At 41.3% G+C, this 19,710-nt stretch overlaps 1 protein-coding gene across 4 annotated transcripts in view; it reads right to left on the bottom strand.

Annotated features, from left to right (window-relative positions):
• Positions 1–911: 911 nt before the first annotated feature.
• The window catches only part of SLC5A11 (solute carrier family 5 member 11), a 72,318-nt gene continuing 53,519 nt past the window's right edge, over positions 912–19,710 (bottom strand). For all 4 annotated transcript variants that reach the window (XM_031945581.1, XM_031945578.1, XM_031945579.1 and 1 more), the window contains 8 exons: positions 14,640–14,845; positions 11,233–11,368; positions 9,644–9,751; positions 9,096–9,246; positions 8,362–8,530; positions 6,645–6,860; positions 6,327–6,492; positions 912–3,118 (listed from right to left, as the gene is read on the bottom strand). In XM_031945581.1, the coding sequence (XP_031801441.1) occupies positions 2,913–3,118; positions 6,327–6,492; positions 6,645–6,860; positions 8,362–8,530; positions 9,096–9,246; positions 9,644–9,751; positions 11,233–11,368; positions 14,640–14,845 (1,358 nt within the window). In that variant the 3' untranslated portion in view covers positions 912–2,912. The remainder of the gene's footprint in view (positions 3,119–6,326; positions 6,493–6,644; positions 6,861–8,361; positions 8,531–9,095; positions 9,247–9,643; positions 9,752–11,232; positions 11,369–14,639; positions 14,846–19,710) is intronic.

The following is a 19,710-nucleotide window of genomic DNA, read 5'->3' as shown; positions in this document are numbered from 1 at the left end:
GGAGTCTGTTCCCTAATCATTAAGATGCCACATCTCATTGTGCTCTTCTATCATTAATCTTCACACAAAACAAAGGTTAGCAAGCAGCCTAGATGGAGTTCAGGAGTTTATCTGGTCAGAGAAGAACATGGCATGGAAGGTGTTACCCAGGCTCTTTGTTGATGGCTTCCATGTTCCCTGGGCTCTTGGTTGATGGTGTCCATTATTCACCAAGCAGTTGAGTAGCTTCTTGGTCTAAAGACTTGCTGTTCACTTAACCCCCAAAGTCAAGCGTTTGTCCAGGACAGTGGCAACAATGATAGAGTGAGGGGCTTGAGGTCCCCCTGTTCACAATATGGGACTTGGCTAAGCGTCATCTCATTTCACACCTGATTTATGGGTACCTTTTAACAGAAATTACAAGCTGTGGATTTTTCTTGGATCTGTCTGAGCCTTCACTAGAGAAGTGCCATCTCAGCTGGCTGAGTCACCTACTCTGCCTCTTCCAGTTCTTTCCATCCAATTCCAACAAGACCCCTGGGAGTCGGGCTCTTAAAATGACAACCATGAGAAAAGGAGACAGCCTTTGAGTTAAGGCCCCGTGTCCCTGAGGACCATAGAGAGTGTGATATAGCTGGTCATATTCACCCTTTCCTGATGACATCCTCAATGGGAGAAGGCAGAGAAACTGGGGCCAGCATTGGAAATGTTTAAAATTCCTTGGTTTTTCTACAGCTCAAACTTATTTGCTGGGAACCAACTCATCCATTTTTTGCCATTCATTTCCAAGAGCCAAAGTTCCTGTGAGAATGAAACTGAAAATCCACCTCCCAGCCTCAGGAATAATAATTTATTCAGAGACCAGGACTATTTGGTCTTGAATGGGAGAATGCCCTTTTCACAAGTATGCTGTGTTGGGAGGCCTAAGAAAATTGGTGTGTAAGCTGTTAATAACTTTATTTTAAAAGTCACAGAACATATATGATATGTTTACCATATGAATGAGACTAGAAAAAAGAGAAAGTCTGCTCAACAGGCCCTTTATCACACATGGGCTGAGTGATACAGTACAAATGTGAATATAAACACATAATATGTGTTTATACATATATTATAAGCTTTCTTATATACATTATAAGACATATATTATAAGCTTTCTCATGAGGAATAGAGCCTAGAAAATTGCTAAATTGACATGCTCACTCTCACACAATTCTTCCTCCCCTCCAAAGTCATTAAAAAACAGGAAGGGATTTTTGCACGCACATGTGTGCATGCACACATACACACACACACCACAGACATTCCCCTTCCCTCCAAAACAAAAAAGAGGAAGGAATTTGCTAGTTAAGTAGTGAATTTTGTGTTCAGACTAATGTAGTGGCAATCATTACATTAATTAAGGATATAGCCCAATAGTAGAGGGATAGGCCATCTTATATTAAATATTTTGTAGGGGAACAGAACTGGATTTTTGTCATCCAAAGTTATCCTATACCTCCCTTTTGGGAGGGGGGGGGAGTGGGAAGGAATTTCCCTTGGTTAATGACTCTGAAGTCAGGAGACAAGACAGCATGTCTAAACTCCCTATTTCCTGGCTGTTGTCAGGTGGAGACTATTCTCCATCAGTTCCTTAGATAATTGCTAAATTGGTCTCCTAATTTTCAGGCTTGACAACCATAGTTTTTTCAACCTTTATAAGACAGTCTCAGTTTTTTTCCTTCTGCTCACCTTGTTGAGAAGGCTGACTAATGAAGACCCTTGGTATAATCCATAGAGTATGAGAATATCAGAATTGGAAAAAGGACTAAAGCATCATCTAATCCATCCTCCCTTTCCTCATACTCCTTTCCACATGGTCATGCTGTTTTATTTATGAGGAAAACAAAACAGAAGGGAAAAATAAAAGTGGATTTTCTGGTTGAGCTCTTATTAGGGACTGTATTTAGAATTTCATTGGTAGATTCCCCAGATGAGGAAGGGCCCTTCTTACCATCTTCTCTAACTTTATTGTCCCAGAATTGCTTTTTAAGTGACAGACCCCAAATAACAACTAGCATAGTATGTGTCAGGCAAAACTTGTACTCAAGTCTGCTTGGCTCCCAGGCCTGCCCACTACAGATTATGCCAGCTGCCTCTCCATAAAAAATAAAAGTAAAATGTGTAAAGAATGAACACAATATGGGACTCACTAACCCCTTTACTTGGTTAAGCTCCATCTCATTTCACACCTGATTTATGGGTACCTTTTAACAGAAAGGACAAATAAGTCACAGATTTTTCTTCTATCATTTAAAATCTCTCCAATCAATGAACTATGCATTTTTCCAGCAAAGGACTTTAGAAATTGCAAAGGGTTGAAACTGAATAGGTGCACTGGAATCAGACAATCAAGCACTTACAGTTAATCACCTATTGGACAATATTCTATTAACATATGCTTGGGAAATGGCCCTTCTCACCATTCTGTGCTGGCTCGATCTTTTGGTGTATACAGATAATTGTAGGAGGGACTGGGGGTGGAGTAAGACAAGCCAGAGTCACTTTGGAGGAGGACGAGGAGAAGGGAGGTTGTGGAGAACTTTAGCAGAGTCTTGTCCATCCCTTTCACTTCTCCCCCTAAAGACCAAGAACAAATACCAAGGACTTTTGCTTATCCTGACTCGGGCTGATTATAAGGCATCCAGACTGCTAACCCAGACCTCACAAGAAATGAAGATGGTTTGTTTTTCTCCTATCTTTTCATCTCCTCTCTCACAAAAATGCAGATCTAAGATTCATTTGTCTTGAAGGTTTACCTTAGAGGGTTTTTTTTTTTAAAAAAAACAAGATTAAAAAACCCACCAACTGTTATGTTTTTATGAAATAAAAAGTCAGAAGAATAAAACCTTGAAATCCATCTGAGTCTTTGCTTTCCATCTCCCATACCATCATTAGGCAAAGTAGGCCCAGAGAAATATGGCAGTGCTAATACAAATGATCAGATTGACGTCCAGAATCCTTCTGACAAGAGTATTTTCTTCTAAGGAAGCCACAATAGGTTCAGGTTTCTTCACAGGTGTCTCGCTAGCCTTGGTGTCCATTCCACAGAGCCATATGATGGCTGTCTTTACTTTGGATGGTTTTGTGGTAACATTACCTAAAAAAAATTAAAATGTACCTATGATGGCTCGTTATTTGTTTTCTGTAGTATTTTATTTTTCCAAATACATGCAAAGATAACCCTCAACATCCCTCCCTGTAAAACTTTGTGTTTCAAATTTTTCTCCCTACCTCCCTGTACTCCAAGACAGCAAGCAGATTAAAGATGTACAATTCTTGCAAATATTACTGTTTTGTCATGCTGTGTAAGAAAAATGAGATCAAAAGGGAAAAAACCACAAGAAAGAAAAAAATAAACAAGCAACAACAACAACATAAAAAAGGTTTAAAAAAATACCATGATTTGATCTCCATAATTTTCTCTCTGGATGCAGGTAGCTCTTTCCATCACAAGTCTATTGGAATTATCTTGAATCACCACATTGTTGAAAGGAGCCAAATCCATCACAGTTGATCATCACATAATCTTGTTGCCATGTAAAATAATCTCCTGGTTCTGCTCATTTCACTCAGCATCAGTTCATGTCTTTCCAGGCTTTTCTGAAACATCCTGCTGATCATTTCTTATAGAACAATAATATCCCATTACATTCATATACCATCACTTGGTCAGCCATTCTCCAGCTGATGGGCATCCACTCAGTTTCTTGCCACTACAAAAGGGCTGCCACAAACGTTTTTACATATGTGGGTTCTTCCCCCCACCCTTTATGATATCTAAGTTACAGATCAGTAGAGACACTGATGGAAGAAGAGAATGCAGTTTGAGAGCCCTCTGGCATAGTTGTGATGGTTCATTAAGCTTGTTTCTCTAACCATAAAACGCCAACTTGTGCCTCTGAGAGACAGAACTATGGATGTGAAGTCCAATGGAAATGCATCCTAGAGCAACGTGGAATGATTTAAGATCCTCAGTAAACACCCTCTCTACAACCAATTGTAGCAAGACCTTCCTTGGTCAGGGAAGACTGGCAGAGGGAGTATCAAGGGGCTCTCTGATACTTTCTGAAGGGTTAAATTCAAGATCTTAATGTCAAAGGAATGTTATTCCACAGAACATATTCTAATAGAACCTCAGCAGTACTCCTTCCAAGAGATGGAGAGCCACTTTTGAGGACACAGTCAAGGATTGAAAATAGCACTATGAACTTTCAGATGGTGAAACGGATGGGGACTAAGTAAAGGGATATATCTGGAGGATTCATGAGAAGGTAGAAAAGTAATAGCTGAGTTTTACTGTCTCTGCTGACTTCAATACTAATAGGAGAAAATGGTGAAAAATATTGAGTTATAGTTGAAAATCAAGAGATGAAAGAATAAAGGGTTACTTCTAGAAGTTTCACACGGGAATATTATGAATATCTTCTTCAAGAAATAAATCACAGGGTGCTGGACGTGAAGAATGTAACATAAATCATAAAAATGAAACTTTTTTTTTTTTGTTGTGAAGTTGTTTTTCAATTGTGTATGATTCTCTGATTCCTTTGGGAGTTTTCTTGGTATTTCCTTTTCCAGTTCCTTTTACAGATAAGGAAATGGGCAATCAGAGTTAAGTAGCACACAACTAGTTAAGTGTCTGAGGCTAGATTTGAACTCAGGAAGTTAAGTTTTCCTGCCTGCAGGACCAGCATTTTGCTAGGTGCCACTTAGCTGTCAAGAACAGCTGATTCAGACCAAATCTAAAATAGAAGTCCAGCCTGGATATGACACAATTTTGAGGCTGTAAAGGAGGGATTCTTAACTTTTTATGTGTGGGTTATGGAACCCTTTGGAAATCTGGTGAAACTATAGGCTACTTTTCAGAATAGTGTTTCTATGTGCATAAACAAGACATAGCACTACAAAGGAAATCAGTTATACTGAAATACGGTTATTAAAATATTAATCAAGTTCAAAGACCCCAGATTAAGATCAATTTCCCAGCTACTTGAGAGGGGAAGAGACAAAATGATTACAAAGAATCATGTATTTTTGGTGGGGGTGACTACTGACATATCTGGTTTCTTATCTACAAATTATTTAGAAACCAACATACATATTGAAATAATATTGATGAAACATATAAGATAAGCAAGATTTTGTAAATGTCACTATAACTGATCATTTCTTTACAAACATTTGATTGAACAGAGTAAAAACAAATCTCATTGTGCTTACTTTGAATCCAAGATTTTCTGACTCCCAGGCCATCCTGCTATACTACACTTACATAGTGTTATCTAATGGCAGGGGGGAGAGCTGGAGAGGAGCCTTTGCTTTAGAAAAAGATTGTGTATAAATTTGTGAGACCTTTTCATTTTTATCTTTATTTCTCTCCACTCCAAGTGTCACGTTTTTTGAGACTGATTTTAATCTGGATTCTTGGGGCTCTAGGGTTTGGGAGGTGGGAGCAAATAAACAAGGAATGTTAGGTTTGTTTCACAGAACAGGGACATTTACACCTCTAGGGAAGAAGACACTCACCCAATATGTCCTTTTATATCAGACTAAACTGACAGCCCAGGTGTTGACTTTAAATCCTAGGTCTTGGACCCAGTTCAAATTAATTCATCTGAGCCTCAGGCCTATTTCTTTAAACAAAAAAATATTTTAAAATCAAAGACAGACTCTTTGTAGTGACAAGGAACTGGAAACTGAGTGGATGCCCATCAGTTGGCGAATGGCTGAATAAGTTATGGCAAATGAATGTTGTGAAATATTGTTCTATAAGAAACGACCAGCAGGATGATTTCAGAGAGACCTGGAGAGACTCAGATGAACTGATGCTGAGTGAAATGAGCAGAACTAGGAGATCATTGTACACGGCAAGAACAAGACTATACAATGATCAATTCTTTTGGACGTGGCTCTTTTTAACAATGAGGTGATTCAGGTCAATTCCAATGGTTTTGTGATGGAGAGAGAGAGCCATCTGTACCCAGAAAGATTGTGGAGATTGAATGTGGAACACAACATAGTATTTTCACCTTTTTTGTTGTTTTTTTTGTTTTTGTTTTCTTTCTCTTTTTTTCCCCTTTTTGATGTGATGTTCTTGTGCAGCACAATAATTGTGGAAATATGTATAGTATTGCCCATGTTTAACATATATTGGATTATTTGCTGTCTAGTTGGACGAGGGGGAGAGGAAGGAAGGGAGAAAAAAATTGGAACAAAAGTTTTGCAAGAGTGAACGTTGAAAACTAACCAGGTATTTTGCAAATAAAATAGAAATAAGATCCAAGGCAGAAAGGGAAGGGCTCACTTACAGCTTTGGGGTTTAGAAGCCGTATCCTGGGTGATCTCGAAGCGGGCCCCTGCGCCGCTGCCCTCTGGGGCCACGTTCTTGGGCAAGCTCGGGGGTAAGGGGTCCGCTAGTACCTGCTCCTCCTGGATCAGGGGATCGTGGCGAGTGCACCAGGTTAAGCGAGTGACCTAGGCAGAAGAAGCGGCCTGTGAAGGAGCTGCCCTCACGGCCCTGACCCCCACCAAGAACGGGCCTTGGGGCGGGGCGCACCGGGGGGAGCCAGTGGGAAGCCCCCAGACTCCGGTCCGGCCCTGACCTCCCCCGCCGGAGCCGGACGTACCATCTCGGCGGTGGGCGGCTCGGTGAGCCGGCTCACCGCGACCACAGTGACCAGGGTGACGGCGGACAGGATCATGGAGAAGTAGAGGTAGTGGATGTACCTCACCACGGCCGGGCGCTCGTCGGGCTCGTCACAGCGAGGCTGCGCGTAGATGAAGTCCAGCACCAGCCGGATCATGCCTATGGACAGGCCCACCAGCAGGCCCCAGAAGGCCCCCTGTCAAGCAACAGGCAGAGCCCGCTCAGTGACTCGGCCCGCAGCCCCTGCTCTCCCCTTCCCCACTTCTCCAGCCTCGGCCTTTGGGGAAACGGGTTCCCAGAGCAGAGCGCTGGGCTGGGGGACGGCCTCCGCATCCTTCTTAACTAAGGTCTGTCTGGTGTCCTCATCTCCGGAGTGGGCAGTGACAGCGCCTTCCTCTCGGGGCCGGTGGGGAGCAAGGGGGTGAATCAACCGGCCCAGCGCCCGGCACAAGGCAAGCGTTCCCTAAACGCTTGGTCCCTTCCTTCCAGGCTCTGAAAGTCTGCGCTGTGTGCTGGAGTGCCGATTTTTACATTTTCTACTCTATGTTCAAAGCCCCTGTTAGGGCTGAAAGCTCTGTGTTCCGAGGTCCCTTGTAAGCTGATGTTCTGTGTTCTTAGCTGGGGAAGGGAAAAAACTATCAGACTAGTGAGTTACCCCCATACCCCACTCCCTGCCGCCTGAACCCATTAATCAGTCAGCGAGCATTTAGTAAGGACCTCAATGCGCTAGAAATGCGAAAGCCACAAGCAAGACGGTTCTGCCCCCGGAGAGCTTATTCTCCCGAGGGATTCTTAGTCCGTCCGCATACAAGTGAGCACCAGACATGCAGGAAACAAATATGCGATGCTTTGGGGACATGGGGGTCACTAACATATCAGAGAATCAGGAAAGGCCTCTTAAATTAGTGAAGCGGGATTGTGCAGAACTTTGAAGTGGAGGTGAAAAAGTCCTCAAACAAAGGGGAAAAGTGGATTGTGGGGCAATCAGACGGCACAGTGGAGACACCTGACACTTCCTAGCTGTGTGACCCTGGGCAAGTCACTTAACGCCAATAGGGAGGAAGGAAGGAAGGAAGGAAAGAAGGGAGGGAGGAGAGAAAGAGGGGAGGAAGGGAGGGAAGGAAGGAAGGAGGAAGGAAGGAGAGAGAGAGAGAGAGGGAAAGAGGGAAGAAAGGAGAGAGGGAGAGAGGAAGCAAGGAAGGAAGGAGAGAGAGAGGGAGGGAAGAAGGAAGGAAGGAAGGAGAAAGGGAGAAAGAGAAAGGGAGGGAGGAAGGAAGGAAGGAGAAAGGGAGGGAGGGAAGGAGGAAAGAAGGAAGGAAGAAAGGAGAGAGGGAGGGAGAGAAGGAAGAAAGAAGGAAGGAAGGAGAGAGGGAGGGAGGAAGGAAAAGAGGGAGGGAGGAAAGACGGAAGCAAGGAGGGAAAGAAGGAAGGAAGGAAGGATCCCTTTTCTAAGTATGGACTAGAATAGGCAAATTCTGAAATCCTGGGATTTTATGGAGGTTTCTTCCTACTCAGAAATTCTATTTTTGTTTCTCTCAGGTCCCTCCTGGTTGTGATTATGTTCTAAGGCCCAACATTCCCTGTGGTATTGTCTGTATGAAGGGCCCTTCCAGTGGCCCCACTGAACATCCAAAAGCCTCATTTCAACTTTGACATTAGACAGTTAGTTCTACACGTACAGACTCCACAGACTCTACCTTTTCATTTGTTCTCTTCCAGAAACAGCCCATGATGAAAACGATGGCCACCGGAGGCTGCAGGTAGGAGCTGATGGACTGGATATAAATGAAGAGCTGGCCGCCTTGACTCGCCTGCACCAACGGGATCCAGAGGATTGACACCACAACCAGCAGCAGCACAAACACTCTGGTCCAGCCAGGTCCCACCCAGAGAAAGGCCCAACATTAGCTCCCCCTTCTCTCCCATTACCCATCCATGGGGAAAGGCCTCCCCTGCCCACTGAGCCAGAAATCCTGCCAGCCCTAGAAGGTAAGATGGGAAGAGGGAGCAGGGAAGGGGGTCGAAACACGGCACCTTCCAAGCCTGTAATGGAAGAGCTCATTGGCAAGACATTCGCATGTGTTGCACATGTTTGCTTTCAATGTGAAGATGCAGATATCCTTTTCTTTCATCCCAATCTCATGGTTAACGGCCTCAACCCAAGATTGTCTCCTTGTCAATCTAGGCAAGATCTCCCCACACTTGAAAGAATTCTCTTCCACCTACCCCCTGACGGCACAGGCTGCCATCGTGGAAAAATTACTGCCTGGGTTCTATCTCGGAACTTGAAGTTGGTTACTGTATTTTTTTGTTTTGTTTCCTCCCTCCCAAACAGCATGGATTGATTGCTCCCTTGTCTCCTTCCAAAAAAGGCTATAAGACTTCGGAGAGGGTCAGGATTTGTGAGGGGAGGTCAGCATCACCCCCTCACCTGCCCACAATCATGAGTTCCCATTCAGAAGATTTGGGCCGGAAATGGAGCCACAGGTCCATGGTGAAGATGGTACTGGAACTATTGAAGATGGAGGTGAGGGAGGACATCAGAGCAGCCACCATCACGGACATCATCAGTCCTCGGAGCCCTGGGAGGCAGAGGAAAGGAACTGTGGACCACAGGCTCCTTCTGGGTAACAGTTATCATCCCCTGGCTTCTTCCATTACTTTTCCTCCAACAATCCCCCGGGCCCCTTTTGCTTTTAGCAATCCCTGCCATCACAGGGTAGTAGGGGAGTAGAAGGAAGGTCCTCTGGGGGGTGGGAGAGACCCTGATCAGCCCCTCTTAGGATGAGACTACTGGGTTATCTTTTACCTTTCACCTTGTCCTGGGTGGAAATATAAGCAGCCCAGTCTGGAGCCCAGAACCTGAAGCCGAGCCTTGGGCCAGCTTGGAATCCCCGTTACTCTATAACCAGAACCCAGAACAGGACGATATTCATCAAAGAGCCCCCTCTCGCTCTGTCTTCATGGGAGGTCTCATACCTAGGGGCAGCAGCTCCAGGACAAGTTTGGGGTATGCGATATCAGAGCATCCAGCAGGATTGCCACAGACTTTCTGGCAGATCTCAGGGGTAGCGCAGGCAACCAAATCTGTGCAGGAAAACATGGGGAAGAGCTCAAGACGTGGCTTGGCAAAGGCTTAGCAAGCAAGTTCTGGCAAGGCCCCCCCTTGCCTCAAGTCTGGGCCCAGAAAAGTGGGAAATCTAACAAGGCGTGGATCTGAATCCATCTGGTCCACCTGAAGGCTGGTCCTGTATCCATGACTGTCAATGGGAACGGTGACACTGACTGGCTAAACTAGTCCTATCCCTCAGAGCACAGGGAAACCATTATCTGGCTCCCCAGAAGCTTCTGAAACCCTTCTTCCTAGATCTCCATGCCATGCAGTGACATAGCCCAGAAATTATTAGTGTCTCCTTTTATAAATGGGGAAACTAAGGCATAGAAAGGTTAAGGGAGCTTCCAAGTCACAATTCTGAAATGACAGACCAAAGATTGAAAATCATGTCTCCTGATTCCCCATCAGACCTGGAGGGAACAAGGGGGCAGAGACAGCTGAAGTCTTGCCCATTTGCTCTCTCCATCGTCCTTCGTCCTTCAAACCATGAAATTTCTAAAGAGACCTCTCAAATCTTTTAGTCTCACCCTCTCATTTCACAGAGGAAGAATCTGGTTGTCCTGACCCTCTAGGCCGCAGCTGTCTGGCCAATGAAGGCTGCAGCACCATTACTGTTTGAATAGGGCCATAATATAATAAAAATTGGGGAGAAGGTTTTTTTTTTATTTTGAGAAAAGTTAGTGACATTGCTTCAGGGAAGCAACTGAACAAAAATTATTCCACCACCAGGAAAATAAATCCAAAACCCCAAGGCCAATTCAATTGCATAAGATCATACAGCCAAAGCTAGAAAAGACCTTAAAAGATCATCTCACATAACTTCCAATTTAAAAAATAATTCTGAATTTCAAGACCAAAAAAGAGCATTTCCTCACATATACACAGAGAAGAACCCCCAAAAAAGATTCTATATGAAAATATAAGTTATCATATCAGACTGTTGGCTTTTTAAAAATATGTAAATTAATTCCTTCATATGACTTTAAAAGCTATTTTACTTTTCTCTATTTCCTTGTGAGCTTACTTCTGTCCTCTTGTGCATTTTTTAAAAATGACAATGGCCCTCCTTTTCTTTTCATTCCTATTGCTACGTCAAGCCCTCAATTTAAAAAAAACCAAAACACAGGAATGGAGAACTGTTGTAACAAATAAGTACAATCAAACATCCTTGTCCCAAACTGTTGGTCTCTTTCTGCACCTTGTGTCTGTCACCTCAGGTGGTAGGTGAGTAACGTAGTTCATCAGAAATCCTTTGAAGACATACTAACTCCCTCCTTTTATAGACAAGAAAATGAAGCTCAGATATATTGTTATTTGGCCAAGGTCACACAGAGAGTCAATAGCAGAGAGGAATTTGAACGTAGGTTCTCCAAATCTAAACCCATGGTCTTTCCAAGAGCTTCAATCAGTTCAGTCAGTAGTCCACCCATGGCTCCTCTCCCATTCCCCTCACCTGGGAAGAGGACGCGGCTGACCATTCCAGGCATTACCATCAGGAAGAGAGGCAGAACCTTCATGTACGCGGCCATCAGCGAGCCCCCTTTGGCATGGGAAAGGTTTTTGGCAGCCAGGGACCGTTGGACGATGACCTGCAAACCACAGAGTGTGCTTGGGAGGGCCTGGGAGCCGCTCTGCGGGGGACTACGAGCTTGGCCTGGGAGCAGCAGGGGACTTGGAAGGGATGAGTGGCTTACGGTCACCATCATTGTTCATTCTTACTCTGAACCCAAAGTTCAACTCAAAACCAAAGTTGGAGGCAAAGAGCTTGGAGGTTCCCTCTCTAGGGGAAAATGCTTCTAAGTCAGCGGAATCAATACTCTCATTCCCATCACTTCCAGTTCTTCCCACACAGCTGCTCTGATGAAGAGTCCTAAATTTTTATTAGTTATTAATTTTGCCTTTTATCTGTGGCCTTTCATAGCCCTCTATGTCTCCACTAAGCAAGGCTTGTGGGGATCACAGACATCTTTATCTTACTAGTTTTATTTCATGGTCTCTTCCTCACAGCAGACTATACCAAACCAGTTTTCTGGCTGCCTCTCTCCAACTGCTGAAGCTTTCCACCTCAGGATCGTGGAATTCTTAACTACCTTCCAATCATCTCTGCTTCTCTCCTCTCTTTCTCTTTCTTTCTACTAATTGGGGTTAAGTGACTTGCCCAGAGTCACACAGTCAGGAAGTGTTACGTGTCTGAGGCCACATTTGAACTCAGGTCCTCCTGACTTCAGGGCTGGGGCTCTATCCCCTGCACCACCCAGCTGCCCCTTATTTCTTTCTTGAAATTACTTTATCTAGGGTCTGCCTTTCCTTATCTGTGAATGGTAGCATGGAAATTCAAGGATAAGAGCAGTTTCTTTTTTTTCTTATTCTTTATATCCTTAGCACCTAGCACTGTGTCTTATAGACAGTAAGCCTTTAAAAGTTGTTTGTGGAATTGAGTTTGAGCAAGAAGTTCTGATCAGGGTTAGTGCTAGCCCTGTGTCTAAAGGTGATGTTATCCATTGTTAGCAAAGGCATAACGATGGAAAGAATATTTTAAACACCTACTATGTGGCAAATATGGTGCAAAGTGCTTTACGAATATCTCATTTCATACCCAAAACAATCCTGGGAGGTACATGCTGTTTTTAATCATTTTACAATTGAGGAAACTAAGGCAGAAAGAAATTGAGCGACTTGCTCAGTGCCTCATAGTAAGTAAAATAACTGAAGCCAGATTTAAACTCTGGAAGAGATCTACTGCAACACCCACCTGTCTCTAGGATGGGGATGGGGTTTTGAACAAGAGGGCATTTGTGGCCAACATCTCTCTTCCTTGTGAGTGAGATATTTATGCTGTTGTTTCTTTATGGCAATTAATATGTATTGAACAATCCGTTTTCAAACAGATCAAAACATTTCAAGACTAAATGTAGTGTCCCAAAAGGCTTAGTGCAGTTTAAGCAATAAAGCAATAAAAAAAAGCAAGTTTAAAGCAATAAATAATTAAAACTGCACTGACTTTGGGGCAACCTGTTTTCCAAAGTTACATGTTATTTGGGATCATCAGCAATAGTTTTGCTCTTTGTCCTAAACAATCAGGAGCTATCGATGAAATGCATTTTTATTGGCATATAATCACTAAATGTCAATGATGAAGAAATCATCTAACCATGCGCTGAATAGAAATATCTTCAGGAATATTACACTGACTCCTTCACAACATCCCTCGAGACAGCTCATTCAGTTCTTTTGGACAGTTCTAATTAAGTTGAAATCAGCCTATAATTTCTATCTATTCATTTTTGTTTTGTCCTCTCATGTTACCCAGTATAAGTCCACGTTCATTTAGAGACAGCTGGGTGGTGCCATGGATAGTGTTAGACTTGGAGACCCAGTAGAGGCAGCAGGTGTATCAGTGGACAGAACATTGGGTCTGGAGTCAGAAAGTCCTAAATTCAAATCTAGCCTTAGACACTTTTTGGCTATGTGATCCTGGACACTGACTGCCTGATAAAAGGATCCGCTAGAGCAGAAAATGGCAAACCACTCTAGTATTTTTTCCAAGAAAACCCCATGGACAGTATAGTCCATAGGGTTCTAAAAAGTTGAACACGCATGAACAACAACAACAAAATAGAATATATTCCTCCTACACTCAGTGAATTCAATGAAATGCTCCAGATGTTTTCTGACTGGGAATGGGGGGATCACCTCCCATTTTCTGAACAACATGCTTCTATTATATGGAATCAAAACTCACATCAATCCTACCTCCTTCCTCCTTTTTTTTTTTTTCTGAGAGAGAAGTAATCATGTATAATATTTGACTTACAGTAAGCCAGGAGACATTAAAACTCTCAGGCCTTCTTCATATGAACTATTCTCCAATAGAGAATTTCCCCAACTTTTTGTTGCTCAGATGATTTTGATAAGAGTGTCTGATGTTCTAGTAGTTCACAACCTTTCAAAAACAGTGATGGCTTTTAGTGAAGAATTCACCTTGTGAGTCTGCTGTTTTGCACCTTATAGGGCATCCTATATAGTATTAGGGTTTTAATGACCTCTTTTAGTTCCTGCCATGGTGATTTAACATTAGAAGGAAAAGGACATCATTGACTTCAAAACTTGCTTGATCTTTTGAAGTATTCTGAAATTTTAGGCAAAAATCCCAATTTTGATCAAATCCAAAGGATCTGAGGCCATGGGTGATAGGAAGAGCCCTCTAGAGACCACCTAATTTACCTCCCTTCTCTTCCTTTCACCTTTAGGCAAATAGAGAATTGAACCAGTCCAGATGTTTGTCTAAACAACAGATGAAAAGCACATAGCCAATAATACTCCCAAGTGTGACTGAACCAGATTAAAATGCAATTGGGAAATAATTTTAAAATAAAAAAGAATATAGATAATGTTAATGTATAATTTTCAAAGTCAACATGTGGTCCCCACAGGGATCCTTATGAATAGTTTATTGTCCCCTGTTTGTATTTGACAGCACTGGACATTCTCCTTTTATGCCTCTCCAGCTACAGAGAGATGCTAGAAGAAAAGAAAAGAAAAGAAAGAGTTATAGGCTCCCCCACCATTTTGCTTAAGTTGGAATTTTAGGTTGATTTAAACAGAGTTTGGGAGCTTAAGGAAGTAGGGGAAAAAAAGGAAAAAGAAATCAGAGCAGAACTCCAAGAAGACAAGATTAGAAAGAAATAGGACCTAGGAGAGAAAGTTTCTTTAAACAATATACAGTCCAGAGGGAAGATTAATTCGCCTGAGCCACATAATGGCTGCATTGACGTACACTGAATCACAGATGGAATTAAAGGAATTTGCTGAAATCAAGCTATGCAAATTGAACACCCAACAAGTGAGGTTGACCTGTACCTGATCAGTACACCAGTACCAAAGTGAAGGGATTGACATTCCAAGAAGGATCCCTGGCCAGGGAAGATCAGAATTCACGGGGTCTCGGAAAATGTGGAAAGCATCATCTCTAGGCAATCCGCAGCTGTTGTTGGCACTCCTGTTGCTGGCCACAGCTGTAAAGTATTTGTTCTTCAGCCCTTCCATACCACCAACTGCAGCAAAACCTGCAATTTAGAGGAAGCATCAATTACCTGTGAGAATGACCCTTTAATCCTGCTAGATGATGACTGAAGCTGGACAGATGTACTAAACCAAACCTCAAAACCAAATGCAGAAAAGCAGAAGTATGAAATGCTTCTTTTTTAGACCATAATACAATAAAAATTAAATGTAATAAACAGATTAAAAGTTAATTAGAAACTAATCTAATTCCAAGGAATAAGCGGGTCAAAGAACAAATCAGAGAAACAACCAATGATTTCATTAAAGAGGACAAAAATGAGATAATATTCCAAAAATTTTGGGGGGTGGCTGAAGCAGTCCTTAGAGGAAAATTAATATCTATTTACACACACAACAATCAAGTGAGAAAACAGATTAATTGAATATATAACTAAAAAAAGTAGAAAAAGAACAAATTAAAAATCACCAATTAAATGGAAATCTTGAAAATTAAATGTGAGATGATAAAATTGAAAGCAAGAAAACAATTGAATTAATAAATTTATAATCTGGCTTTATTTTTAAAATCCAATGAAATAAACCATTGATTAATTTGATTTAAATCAAATTAAAACAAAACCTTAATTACTATTATCAAAAATGGAAAGGATGAATGTACTATCAATGAAGATGAAATTAAAGAATTTATCTTGAATTATTTTGTCCATTAACTTACCAGCAAAACTGACTGAGATAGGGCTTACATATTTATAAAAATATAAATTGTCCAGATTAACAGAAGAAGTAACCACTTAAATGTGGTTAATTATCACATTTGGGGTTTTCTTGGCTAAGATACTGGAGTGGTTTGTCATTTCCTTCTTGTCATTTTGTAGATGAGGAAACTGAGGCAAATAGTAACCCTATTTGACTTACCAACGAATAGAGAGCTAATGTACGTCTGAGACCAGATTTGAACTAACAAAAATGAGTAACCCTAGATCCATCACAGCACACTATCTCCTGCATGTGGAGTACTGAACTAGTCCAACTGTTTTAGAGAACAATTTGGAACTATGTCAAAAGAACTATAAAACTATACTTACCATTTGACAAGTGTTACTAGGTCTTTATCCCAAAGAGATAAAGAAAAGGGAAAAAAGGCTATTTGTACAAAAATATTTATAGCAGCTATTTTCTGATGACAAAAATTAGAAAATCAAGGAAATGCCCATCAATTGAGAAATGCCTGAATAAGATATTTCATATGATTGTTATGATTGTGATGGAGTACTGTTGTATTATAAGAAATGGTGATGGGGATGATTTCAGAAAAACCTACACTGCCTTATATGAACTCTATGCAAAATGATTTGAGCAGAATCAGGAGAACATTACACATGGTAATAGAAATATGATAAGATTGATCAACTATAAAAGATCTAGCTCCTCTGATGAAGACAATAATCCGAAACAATTCCAAAGGACCCATGATAAAAGATGCTATTCACCTCCAGAGGGAGAAATGATGAACTCTGAATACAGTGTGAAGCATAATTTTTTCCTGATTTATTTTATCCCTTTTTATGTTTTCTTTTGCATCATGCCCAATATGAAAATGTTTTGTATAACTTCACATATATAATCAATATAAAACTGTTAACCTTCTTCAAAGGGGGACAGCTGGGAAAAGGGGATTTGGAACTCAAAATTTAAAAAAAATGAGTTAAAATTTTTTACATGTAATTGGAAAATATATAGTGAAATAAATAAATACAATTTTAAAACATTTTTAATTAAAAACAAGCTCATAGACCCCAAGTTAAGAATCTTCATAGTAGATGATCACTAAGGGCCCTTCAAAATCTACTTGGTCATCTAATTACAGACAGAACATCATGTTGTCTTAAATGGAGATCTAGTGGCCAATGAAGGTCAGCAAGGTCTTTGGATCTGTGCCTGGCACATAATAGAGATATTTAATAGATACTTGTTGATCTCTAATTGTTAGATAAGAAAGCAGGAAGGGCTGGGGTTAAAAGTCAATGTTCTCTGAAACCAGGCCAAAGAAATGCTGAAATCCTAGGGAAGCTGACCAATATCAGCAAAGCCTAAGGCTCAGGGAAGGATTGTGAAGGATGCACTGGTAGAATCCTACTAGAACTAGTAGAAAGGACAGTGAGTTTAGGCAAGAGAAGAGAGTCCTTTTATAATCTATTCACATAACAGACCAGAACAGTTTTAAAGGTGCCTCCTGAGTGACTGGGTGATCCATCTGGGTAAAGGTGGGTAAAAGCAGAGGGTAAAAAAAGGAATTTGCCTGGAAATGGGGCTGAATAAGAGATATATGGAAGGAACCGATTTCTAGCTGTGGGCCATTCTGATCCATCTCCCAAGAAGTACAGATGCCATGTCAACAGCTGGAAGAGAAGCAAGCATATTTTACTTATCTCAGTTATACTTGACAATTCTCCAGGAGATAGCTTCTTTCAAGAGTTATATTAGAACAGGGGTCTTATCTAAACTTTGTATCAGCTCTGCTACTACATGCTCGTATTTAATAAATATTTGTTGAATTGGATTGGACTGATATATTTCCCCAGAAATCACTCATTTTCCTTAAGTAGTTAGATTTTTTCAGGTACCCTGACAAAAATTCCAGAGACCATACATAGGCTCTGCTAACAGGACTTGTAACTTATGTGTGACTGATTGCATGTATCAATCACTTTCAGTCTATGCTTAAAAGGCCCTCTTAAAATTCTAGGTTTTTTTTAATGTTCCTAATGCAATATTCCCCCAATAAAAGCACTTTCACAGAGAAATGTCTGAGGATGATCATTTGCATCAGATGGTAGTTTATAAAAGCTTAGAGTTTCTAAGATATTATTGAGAACATTGTACACAGCAACCAAAAGATTATGTGATGATCAACTCTGATGGACCTGGTTCTTTTCAACAATAAGGTGATTCAGGCCAGTTCTAATAGACTTGTGATAGATCTGTATCCAGAGAGAGGACTATAGGGATTGAATGTGAATCACAACATAGTATTTTCACCTTTTTTGTTGTTGTTTGCTTGCTATTTTTTCCCTTTTTAATCTGATTTTTCTTGTGTAGCATGATAAATGTGGAAATATGGGTAGAAGAACTGCACATATTTAACCTATATTGGATTACTGTATAAGGGGGACAAGAGGGAGAAAAATTTGAAACACAAAGTTTTTCAAGGGTGATTGTTGAAACTATCTTTGCATGCATTTTGAAAATAAAAAGCTATTATTAAAAAAGAAAGAAAAATATTATATTTAAATTGCAAGTGACATCTGGCAGAACAGCTAGTAGCTAAAAGAGGGAATCGACATTTTTTGTGACAAGGATTCCTTTGGAAGTCTGATGAAGCCTACAGAATCCTTTTCAGAATTATGTTGTTAAATGAATAAAACAAAAGATACAGAATTGCAAATAAAATCAATTATATTGAAACATATTTATCAAAAATTAGTCAATTTGTTGGTGGTGTTTTCAAAGTTCATTGTAAAGGGTTGAAACTCTTGAATGGATGCACTGAGGTCACTTCGGGCACTTAAGGCTAATGACTGATTGGACAATACTCTATGGGGATGTGCTTGGAAAATGGTCCTTCCTACTATCTGTGCTGGCCCAATGATTGGTGTATATAGAGGATTGTAGGAGGGACTGGGGTGGGGGGGTAGTAAGACTAGCTAGAGTCACTATGGTAGTAAACTAGGGAGAAGGAAGGTTGTGGAGATTCTGCTTCCATACAATTCAATTCTACCGCTAAAGAGCAAGAATAAAGATCAAGAACTTTTGCTTATCCTGACTCCAGCCGATTCTAAGATATCCAGGGTGCTAACACGGTCTTCACTTTTGGTGCCCAACGTGTGGACCAAGGACCCTAATTTCACTGAAGAAGTCTCTGGTGACCAGGAAATAGGGTGAGTATTTTAATAGACATACAGGGAACTTTGTTAAGGGCTAAACTAGTAACTTTTTCTAGCTGAAATGGGGCAGATATTGGGAAAAGATTCTCTCCCAGCTCTAGCCCCAGCCCCAGCCCCAGTCCCATGCCCACCCCCACCCCAAGGAGGCTCTATAGAAAGCATACTTGAGTTGATCAAGGTTTAATTGTAACTTGGTTGTAGATCGCTAGACTCTTGGGTACATTAGAACGCACATCCCCTTGCTTCTTAAAGGAAGAGGAGATAGGGCAGATAATTGGAAACTGGTAGGAGAGCAATAATGCGAATACTACAATGATAAAGGTCCTCATTCAATTTTCAAGGAAACATTCAATATATACAACATAATACAATTGGCCTTAAAGAATCCTGCAAGTTATAGAAAAAAAAAGTTTTCAGACCAGCCAGATGAGGAAGTGTGAGGAAAAAGAGGAGGACAAAGAATGGATTGAAAACGATATCACCAGAGGGCATAGGGAGTTAAGTGAGGATGAAGGTCATGGCAAAGGGCATGGTGATTCTCTCTCTCACACAAGGCAGCTTCAACCCTGCCTAAACTGCAACTGGTTCTTGACACGCCCCCATTAACTCCACCTTCCAGGATGGAGGGGGGAGGAGTAGTGGGAGGGGCAGTGACATCACCAGCACCTCCCCCCAGCAATCACCCTTTCCTATGACTAGATTACAAAAGGCAGTACTTAAAGCCATAGAGGAAGAGCAGAATTTAGGTGATCTGAAACTAGAAATGTATCCTGTGATTTAAACAGCTTAACTCTTCAGATCAAGAAAGTAGAAGATATGCTGCTTTTGATATTAAAAATCCTCAAAAACCTGAAAAAGGCTTGCACTCTTTATGGGGCTACATCAGCTTATGTTAAGATGTTATTACAGAATTTGGCTTATGATGTCTTAACCCCTAGGGACTGGAAATCTATAGCAAGGAC

Source organism: Sarcophilus harrisii, chromosome 1 (genome assembly GCF_902635505.1).
Source record: "Sarcophilus harrisii chromosome 1, mSarHar1.11, whole genome shotgun sequence".
In the NCBI taxonomy this organism is placed as follows: domain Eukaryota; kingdom Metazoa; phylum Chordata; class Mammalia; order Dasyuromorphia; family Dasyuridae; genus Sarcophilus; species Sarcophilus harrisii.
This window is presented reverse-complemented; position numbering and strand designations above follow the sequence as displayed.